Genomic DNA, 10,817 nt, shown 5'->3' on the forward strand with positions numbered 1-10,817 from the left:
AAAGTTGTCTTGACTAATTCCCACATGAACATGCAACCCTACATAAGGATTGCCATATCCATCCCAGTTGTTATCCTAAGCAGGGGCCAAACCCATAAGCTTACATAAGCTCTGCTAAATTTCCACTAGCAGCATATACAAAACACAGCAACATTTCAAATATAAGCAATGTATGTTGTATTCTGATTTGTCACTGTAAGATGAAAAATGTGACTAATTCCCACATGAACATGCAACCCTACATAAGGATTGCCATATCCATCCCAGTTGTTATCCTAAGCAGGGGCCAAACCCATAAGCTTACATAAGCTCTGCTAAATTTCCACTAGCAGCATATACAAAACACAGCAACATTTCAAATATAAGCAATGTATGTTGTATTCTGATTTGTCACTGTAAGATGAAAAATGTCTTTTATCTCACCCACAGTACACCAAAGGTAAAGGTATGTCTTTATTCAGACTAGCATGACATGTACCAGTATACTACTCACAAAAATAAATGGTTTCAAAAAGATCTCAAAATTCTTCATTTTCACATTTTATGTACAGATTTTGTCTGCTTCAAACAATAATGACACAAAAAGTAGTATCTATAATGGTAGGTTCCAATATTTAATTCATGAAAATCCTGCCAGCTATTTCTCTAACTAAATACCTTCATGTTCACCTTTCTCAGCTCTGAGATGAAGGGGAAAATAATCTTGTTTTCTTTTCTACACTGTGCATGCTAATGATGACATGTGATTACAGCTTTAATTACTTACAGCATGAAGTCTTTCTACAAGTTTCTGATCACCCAGACAATTTTTAGTGTCGAACCATGAGTCAAAATCCTGTGGTGAGAAACAGCACAATTGGTATGAACAGTTTATCATCTGTAGTTTTAACAGACACATATTGACTCTCTTTCATCTGGCTGAGAGTGGCATAAATCTTGAGACAAATGACTTCTGTGAGTGAAAGAAAAATCAGTCTGCAATTCTGTGCCAGCTCCCCAGCACATAGTATCATTCAAGTCAACTGCATAACTCTGCAGATAAAGTACTACTACTCTGCTTAATTTACAACAGTCCATGCTCACCACTGCAGTGTGCATGTTCTTCCCCTTAGTCCTTGTGTAATGATGGGGCAAGAAGTTAAAAAAAAAGGTAAACAGAATCCTTAAGGGAGATGGACAACAAGAGTAAAAATAATGGAAGCAAGCAATACAAGTGCAAGGAAGCAATAACAGTAAAGGAACAGAAAGGTTACTCAGATTCTTAATGAAAAAAAGGTTTATGCCTATTTGGCTGCTTCATAATCTTGATTCTGCATTGCTTCCCAAATTTTGCACTATTTATTACTATTAGTTATATTTTTGCACTTGAACTATTTAAAGCTTTACATGTGCTATTACTGGTCTGTGGACATATCTACACTAACAGAATGCACTAGGTAGAGCAAAAAAAAGTAATCTACAGTTAGGTAAGCCAAACAGCTTCTCTTGAATCCAGGTCTTCCACAACATATGTCTCTTACTAAGCTGGTCATTCTTCTCTTCTACAGACAGCAGCCTGGGAATCAAAATAACAACACTATACTTGCAAACATCAACTTACATCTGCAGAATTGAAGACATCAGGTAAAAGAAAATTGAGTAATGCCCACAGCTCGTGGAGGTTATTCTGTAAAGGAGTTCCCGTAAGCAGCAATCGATTTGTTGTCTTGAACTCACGTACAATCTCTGACAGCTAGAAATACAACAAACAGTTATCATCACCAGGTACATTGAAGCACAGTGAATCTTCATCAGTTTCTGAAACCTAAAACAATGTCAGTTAAATTAAAGACAGTGAGCTACCTATGAAATCCATATTTACCACCCAATAGCTTGTGGCTTCTGTTTTAAAAAAACACATCCAACACTTAAAATCTGCTCAAACCAGATGGAATCTTTTTGCATCAAACTAATTTCAAAGTATCAAACAATTTTGAGTTTACCTTGGATTTCTCATTCTTTATTCTGTGAGCTTCATCGATTACCAGGTACCTCCAGTTAAATTTTTTGAAGACTGACTTCTCTTTAATTACCATTTCATATGATGTTACACAAACATCCCACTCACCAGGCATCATAACATCACGGATAAAAGCAGCCTAAAGGAGAAGGACTAGATTAATAAACATTTATAAACAGGAACAATTTATATGGCATTCAATGAAAGCTAGCTCCACCAACATTACTGATGCACTAAGCTAGCACACAAAAGATTCTGAAACATTTTTTTAGTAACTCAAAAGTTACTGTAACAAAAACCTTCAATCCTTTGTACTTTAGGCACAGAGAAAGATGGGGTTAAGCAAAACACTAATTTTCTCCTATTCAAAATTAAGTATTTACTCTTCAGTATGATCTCTCTATAATTTAGACACAGTACATACAACCTGTAGGGGAAAAATCCTCTAAAGCCTGTCGAAAGATAATCCGCAAGTGTTTAAAAACAACTCACACAGCCCATTCCAAACCATGTTCTCTCTCCTATCTCCCTCTGTTCCACCTCTGTTTTGCAAGGGATACTTATCTAGGCACATAAATCCTTTCACATGAAGGAGTATCACCCTATGGGAAAGCTGCACATACAGGTCTCCCCTTGTGCAACTTGAGATCATTTCCTCTTGTCCTTAGCACTTGCGAAAACAATCCCAGTTCTCTCAGCTGCTCCTTCCAAGTCTAGTTCAGAGCCTTCCTCAGCTCTGCTGCCTTTCTCTGGACACGCTCCAGGACCTCAATGTCCTTCTTGTAGCGAGGAGCCCAGAACTGAACACAGAATTCAAGGTGCCTCACCAGTACAGGGCAATGATCACTTCCTTGGTCCTGCTGGCCACGCAGTTTCTGATACAAGCCAGGATACCATCGGCCTTCTTGGCCACCTGGGCACACTGCCAGCTCATATTGCTAGAGACTTTCTATCCTCAAGCAAGAGGCAACCATGCAAACCATATGAACAGCCACAGAATTCATAGGAACATCCAGCTCGTTGATCCCCTTCAAGTTAAAAAAACAGCCCATATCTATTTTAAGGCCTTCACAACGAGAAGTGAAAAGCTCTACAACAGACTCCCAGTTACAAGGCAAGGCAGGCATGTAACATACGAGTCAAGAGTAGAAGTCACCTAAAAAAGGTGAAGAAAGAGGTAACAACATGAGTGCAAGAAAAAACTTTTTAAAAAGAGTAAACACTGTCACAATGCAAATACGGAAGAGATAAAAATAGGTGCAAAACTCAAAAGAGGAAGACAACAAAAAAAGGGGCAAGTCAAAGAGCTGCATTCTGATCTCACTCTATTATTTCATCTACTTATTTGCATATTTTCCTCACAGTTACAAGCATAACATTTTGCATTTTCAGCACTAATACAGTCAGAGATTACTAAAATATCCTATAATTAACGAAGTAGCTTAGGGAGAATTCCACATACCCAAATGCTAGTTTTTGCCAAATAATGCAGACATTTTGAAATGCAGAGCACTTACTCTGGCATCTTTATCCCCGATAAGGCAAACGGCACGTAAGGACGGGACCCAGCGCTTGAATTCATTCATCCAGTTGTGCAAAGTTGATTTTGGAACCAGGACCATGTGTGGCCCAGGAATGTTTCGGTAATGCTTCAGATAGCCTAACAATGCTATTGTTTGCAGAGTTTTACCAAGACCCTGCATTGACAGAGGAGGGGGGGAGAGAAACCTGCTGAAGTAAAATACCACACAGAAATAATTTCAAACAATTTTCTTACTGTGTAATTCTGTCATTTAAGTTGTTTAAAGCAAACGACACAGCAAACGTTTGCAATACAAATTCTTTCATGTTACAATTCCAGATTTGAAAAAACAAACTGTTGTAGAATTAAGCACACTACTGCATATATATTAAAAGTATAAACACTTTAATGTTGCTCAAAAAATACCACAAAAATTCCAAAAGATCACTGCTTACCATTTCATCTGCCAGAATGCCATTAACACCATTTTCATACAATGAGATCATCCAGTTCAAACCTCTAACCTGATAATCTCTTAGTGTTCCTCCTTTCACATCTGAAAATGTAAGATTCCTCTAAGTAGAAAAATACTAATTCTAAGTAGAAAATTTTAATTGCTATCTGCTCAGATTTTAATCACATCAAAGCAATCAGAAAATTGTCAATACAACACTTACATGAAGGAGACTCCTCAAATCGAATGCACACACTGGATGTTTTTCGACTCTCAGACAACAGCTCTTCATCTTCTTCTTGCTCCGTGCGTCTGTGACGGTAACTGAAGGAAGAACCCAAGATTTGTGTTTGCATTAAATAATCTCAAAACAATGACTACAAACTCAAAAGACAAATCACAACAGAAGCAATTAATATCTACAATGTGTATGCTCTTGTATCCTGACCAAAATCTTATCTTGTTAATAAGTTATTCCTTAGGAGTCGTTCCAGCTTTAATTAGAGAGACTGATATGAAGTTCTCTCCTCTAGAGCCATAACTATAATCCAACAAGTATCATGAGCTCTCTAAGGCACTTTTTAATGAGCAACACAGAAATTCAAGACACATCAGTGGTGACCTTGGACTCAATTACTTGATAACTATAACATTCAGAAGAATCGCACATTTAAATTTAAAAAAAAGTGCAAAAAAATGTATTAAACAGAATGTCACTTTGTAAACATTCCAAAAACTAGCAGCCTGCTATTCCAACACCCACCAGAGGCACTACCCACAGGTGCCTGCAATACTGACTGATACAGACAGACTGGTGCTGAGGATACAACATCCACCCTGCACGGACACTGTCTTGTTTTAACCTGCTCTAGCTCCACTCTGGTCCCACTGACTTGTCCACTAGCCACTGGAACCCATCGAGTTCACTTCTGGAGTGCACCTTTTAGTTCAGCATCATGCAAATGAAATTCAATTCACATCCACCAAAATCACTCCACAATACAGACCAAAGCATTGTAAGTGGCAAGAATCAGACACTTTACTTTAAAAGTGCATTCCTGATCCAAGGTCATGGATGGATCAGCATGCACACACCAAGCCACTTGTAAAGATATACACCATAAACAGGAAAAGTTCTGGATTTACTGGAAATACAGTCTCTATGGAAACTAAACAGATATGTTACAATGCATAATTTGTTTGAAAGCATAGTAAGTCAGAAATAAAAATAAAACATACTCCCCAGCTGAAATCAAACTCTGTTTTTCATCTTTCTTCATCCGTGGCCGTCCCAGCTTGACTTTCAGTGGAGATGTTGGTGATTTTTGTGCTGCAGGTTGAATAAAATGTGCAAAAAGTTCTGTCTGCTTCAGGAGGAATTCAAACCTTTTCGCTCGATCTGCTTTCTAGTTTCCAAAGTGGGGAAGAGAATTAAAAAGAAAAACAAGTAACTTTTCTTCATAAGATTGTGTTTTGATTAAGAAACAGAATTCAGACAGTCATAAGAAAACTTATATGAGGAAAGAATGACAAGACCATCTGCCTACTGTTAAACAACTCAGAGACCTGGAGCTGCTTCAGCTTACAGCTAAGCATGAACTGCTTTAGAGCACCGAGTGTAACATGCTGGAGTTCAAAGGATCTTTCCTGAACACCACAACAATCTGGAAGACATGGCAGGACTGGATAACCTTATCCCAGTGCCTCATTCCCATTCAAATCTCAAAGAACCCAGAACCAGTTTACTAGTATACACTGCTGCAGTCTGCATGGCACACCAGCACCTGTGAAGCAATGCTTTAAGGGACCGTCTACAAAAGATTAAAATAAAACTAATGTTATGACTTACAGTAAAGGGATGAAATCCTAACCTTGCTCATGCCAGTGGCAAAACTTCCATCAGCTTCAAGTCTATCAGGATTTGATCCAAGACAACAATGCAGTAGCTCTGCTTTTAGAAGTATTTCTAAAGTAACGGATATACCAGCTCAGCATTGCTTACACTGAAGTTTGTGAAATTTGCTGTCAGACTTCAAATTTCAAGCATTTCAGTTTTGCCATCTCAATGGGGCATATGCACTTCATTATGTCAACACAGCAAAACATATGTCCTTCTCTATATTTAGAGGACAACATGTTACATAACTGCTAAGAAAAATATGATAACATGCAAATGCTATCTGACAATGAAATTGTTGCCAGTTTCTCTATGACATTTCTAAGCACCATGTAACACTGCACCACTCAAAGCAATTTTCATGTGATCTCATTTTTAGATCATGACATAAACTACAAAAGTGTCATTGCAGTTCTGCATCATAACCTTTCCAAGGAATGCACGAACCACAGAAAGCCTTTCTGCAGGTAATTCAGACGCAAGTAGAAGTGCTCTAAGAGCAGGAAGACAAACCAAAGGGCCGAACGAACCTGACGTGCAATGTACGACATTGCCACACGAGGGCGATGCGCGTCGTTCACTGCATCACTTACCAGCAAATAAACATCTTTACAAAGGTCTGGAAAAAAATTACTATTATTTTCCCCCCTTGCATTCATTATTGGACCATTTCTGTAAATAAAATGACAACCAAATGAAATGTAAATATCGAGTTTTATAAGAAAAAATTTTAGAAGGGGGAAGTAAAGACATTGATGTTTATGCTCATACAGGATAAGAACAAATCCATTCAGGGGATTTTCATTAAACTAATAATATATGATTGTTTTGGCAAACTAATCATAAGGGCTGGTAAGGATCTATATTGAGTGACACAACATACTTTTCTGCCTGTGATATTATTGGCTGAGTATAAGCAGCATGTTTTGATAAAAAGTCTAGCTCACAACTGCACAATAGGTAAAAGGCAGATTTATTGATATCTCATCCCTCTGCCTCTTAGTACAACTGAAGTAACATTCTAATTTAGGAAAGTTGCAAATGCACCACATATTGCTGTGAAAACAAGTTTACTTACTTGTTACTTATTCAACTCATTCTCAAGGTTATTACTTACTCAACTCATTCTCAAGGAACAGATTTACTTTTGTGTCTTCTCTTTGGCTAGAAATTAAGTATTCACACAAGTAGGTAGTAATTTTTCTATGCCTAATAGTGATACTCTTCCCTGACTTCTTTGCTATCCAATCCTTTCACACTCTACTGTAATTATCAAACATCCACTTAACATGAAGGCTTTTAAGGAAAATGCAGCAAGATACAGATAGCAGCTTAAACCATGACCTTACTCCATGTGTCATTTAAGAAAACTCTTGTAATGTCCTCCTGGCTTCTGCCTCTTTCTAACACAGAAGTTCCTCTGTTGTGTCTCCTCTCCAGGACTACAAGTTCCTTTGACTGGTGTCACGCCCAGAAGCTCTCTCGCATTGCTATGGCACATGTGTTACAAGGCATATCAATACTTAAAACCTTTATGCCTTATATGACGAGAGACTGGCAGCTTCAATATCTCCTTCAGTTAACAAGCAGCTTAAGGATACCTGAGACATGACTCACAGGGTCATGAAATAACTAGATTCAAAACAAAAAGAAGGGAGTTGTAAAAATATAAAATGTCATTGAATAGTAACTCTGTACCACAGAAGGGTGTGTGTAACTAAACACACGAGGGGAAAAAAAGCAAGCAGACAAACCCTGGGGAACAGGAAAAAAGAAACCACAAACCCAAAAATCCACTGACAACTACTGAGTACAAAACCACAGCCTCCTACTCCAGAAATCATGCAAACAAAATTACTTGGAAGAGTGGGTCAGTATTTAACAGAACTATCACTACCTGCTTCCTCTGTTCTCATATCCTTCACTAAATACCTGCTGTTAGCCACTGTGAGAAACACCACACTAGACTAGACATTTAAACGAGTCTTGACTTGTTTTTCTTTTCTGACACATCCAGGCTGCAAACTGTGCTGTTCTAGTTCCAACAACCAAGTGCCATAAAAATCTGCAGTATGTTTTGTCATGAAAACACTTACCATCTTCTCTTCATATTCTGGGTCAATTTCTTTTTCAGGCCTAGCTGCTTTTGGAGGGAGTTTGAGTTGGAACGGAGGATCATTTCTCTGGAATTCAAAAGTTAAACATTTTATAAATATCAGCTTATTTACTTTTTTACCAAAAAGATATTAAACCAAACAAACTTACAAACTACAAGATAACCATGCTACTTTTTAAAAATAGTGATTTCAAAATGAAGAGACAAAATATTCCTTAAATGAAAACAAAACTGACAATTGGTCACCTCAGGCACCTCCTCCACTCCCTCAGAAATAAATGACATTGGTATGTGCTACTGGGAAAAATATTGTCTCCCTACCTTAGGCAACTATGAAGTTTCTTCAAGGAGAACAACTGGTTCATTATTATGAAAATCCCTTTTAACTGAAAGTTTTCCAAGTAAACTGCAATGCAAATAGCTGCAATGCCAGTTCTGTGGTTACTCAGGTTTTCCCAAAAGAATAAAACTTATGGTAGCATACAAATCAAATTTACTCTGAAATGAGTATTTGTGACTCTGAGTTAAAGTAAATGAGCTGACATGTGAAGTTACTGCAGCCACAGCACTATCAAATCACACATCCTACACCTTACCTTTCAAGACAAAACACAGTTGCCCTGTCTCCCCACAATTCTCATTGCAGTGTTTCTGTTGAACATTAATGGCCCCAAAGTATCAGAAATAACAAAGGAGTTTTTCAGAAGCTGATGAAAGAGACAAACAAGACTCATGCATCCCTACATCCCTTCTCTTCCTCACAACTTACAAGGGAAGAGAACATGCTGCAGTTTCACTAAGATACTCCTCTGTGCTGGGGGAGCTACACAGGTAGTCGGAACAAGTGTCATATCCAAACTTGCCTCTGCATACCATTCTGAGTTCCAAAAATCTACACCTTGACAATTATTAGGCTTTGGTATGAGTAAGAATACTTCTTACTAACACCTGGACCATGTTCCTTATACAACACAGAACCACAGAATGTTTCATCCATCTGTGAGAGTTTTACCCTAGAAACTTTACACCATGTATTTTCATCACCTCAAGGCCTGACCTAACAGAAAACAACGGAAACCTCAGTGCAAGTAACCAGCAAAAAAAAGTGCTTTCATTTTTAACTCAGGAAACTCACTGATAATAATCTATCTCCACTCTAGAAACAGTTTTCAGTGTAGACTGAGAGAGTCCCCTGAAAGCTGGTGCCATTTAAGCACCTTACAAGAAACATGATCACACAGTAGTTTCAAAACCAACAGAGCCTGAATATTCCAAAGATCCAAAATACTCACCCTGGAAATTTCTAGTAACTACCCTAAACAGAAGTACTAACTTCAGGCTGAGAGATTTCTATAGAGTAAGTATAATAGTCCTAAATAGGAGGGGCCCTGTGAACACCTCAATAAATGACTGGGAGTAAGAACTACTGCTGCTTTAGTTGACTTCGCTCTTGTAACTTCTGCTATTGAAAACTCTGAACAGATGCACTAAGAATAATCAGAAGGACCTTTTGTGTTTAACTCAGACATACAAAGTGGAAATACATTCCAAACAGCCAGTAAGACACTGTTTTGGTACTACTACAACAAAGACTATTTATAATTAAATAAAACAGTGAGAAAGGAACAGAGCACAACAGGTTGTAACGCAGATGGCATAACCAACTGTACAGCTACATAACAAACCTGTGCCCCAACACAAAGGGATATTCAGGCTGGGGAACTAAAACTCAGGCAAAAACAAAGATAGTGAAGGGCCTAGAGGGGAAGTCATACAAGGAAGGAGCAGCTAAGGTTACTTGGCTTGTTTAGCCTGGAGAAGAGGAGATTGACAGGAGGTGAAGCAAAAGGGCATGGCATGAAGCTGTGTCAGGGGAGGTTTAGGTTAGATATTAGGAAAAGGTTCTTCACCCAGAGGGTGTTTGGACACTGAACAGCTTCCCAAGGCAGTGGTCACAGCATCAAACCTGACAGAGCTCAAGGAGCATTTGGACAATGCTCTCAGGCACATGACATGATTTTTGGGGCTGTCCTGTGCAGGGCCAGGAGCTGCACTTTGATGCTCCTTGTGGGTCCCCTCCAACTCAGGATGTTCTATAATTCTATGATACTGTCCAGTGTGGCACAGTAGTATAATGCCGATAGTATCTGAAATCATTCACTGCTTTCAAACAATTTATCCACACAGGCATTCTCTAAACATTTACCACCGACTTTTATCAGTTGACATGCATAAAACTTCGCAGAATAAGTTGTATCCAATAGAGAAACAGCCCTTAATCAGATAATATTCAGGGTTACACTGCACAGTGTCTCACAGCTGTTTGTATGTATAAGTAATGAAAATAAGCCTCAAGCATTCTTTATAGGCAAAAATGGCCTTTCAGTAACTAGGATAAAAATTCTGATTGCACTGCTATCAGGGGTTCTGCAATTTTGTCCAATATCACAAATATAGGATGTACGGTCCTCATTCTTACTAAGTTTTTATAAGATTCATTCTTCAGGTTAAATCTCGTTCAGTTTCCAAGGATACCTGAACACATTACTTTTTAGATTTCTTGTGTCTTAGCCTGTAGTCGTTATTCCAAAACACTAACGAGAGGAGGCACGCAGCCACACGTGCTCTTTCGAGGGGTCTATTCTGCATCACAGCAGCATCCGCGCTGGGCACGGGGATGCTCTGAGGCGACAGGGTTGGGGTACAGCGATTCAGCCACGAACTCCTGGGCTGCCACCGCAACATTCATCCCATCCCGCCCCGGGACAGCGTTACCTGGGAACTGGGGAAGGGAAACTACAGCGCGCCAGAGGACAGGCCCTGCAGGAG

The 10,817-nt window shown here is 38.8% G+C and overlaps 1 protein-coding gene across 1 annotated transcript in view; it reads right to left on the bottom strand.

Moving 5' to 3' along the window:
• The window catches only part of SMARCA1 (SWI/SNF related, matrix associated, actin dependent regulator of chromatin, subfamily a, member 1), a gene marked incomplete at its 5' end in the record, with an annotated part of 28,009 nt that extends 19,954 nt beyond the window's left edge, over positions 1–8,055 (bottom strand). The window contains 8 exons of the mRNA XM_009083103.1: positions 767–835; positions 1,601–1,732; positions 1,983–2,138; positions 3,517–3,696; positions 3,977–4,077; positions 4,199–4,299; positions 5,215–5,381; positions 7,969–8,055. Coding sequence (XP_009081351.1) covers positions 767–835; positions 1,601–1,732; positions 1,983–2,138; positions 3,517–3,696; positions 3,977–4,077; positions 4,199–4,299; positions 5,215–5,381; positions 7,969–8,055 — 993 coding nt within the window. The remainder of the gene's footprint in view (positions 1–766; positions 836–1,600; positions 1,733–1,982; positions 2,139–3,516; positions 3,697–3,976; positions 4,078–4,198; positions 4,300–5,214; positions 5,382–7,968) is intronic.
• Between the last annotated feature and the right edge of the window lie 2,762 nt (positions 8,056–10,817).

The sequence above is a fragment of the Acanthisitta chloris genome, unplaced genomic scaffold (genome assembly GCF_000695815.1).
Source record: "Acanthisitta chloris isolate BGI_N310 unplaced genomic scaffold, ASM69581v1 scaffold12490, whole genome shotgun sequence".
NCBI lineage: Eukaryota > Metazoa > Chordata > Aves > Passeriformes > Acanthisittidae > Acanthisitta > Acanthisitta chloris.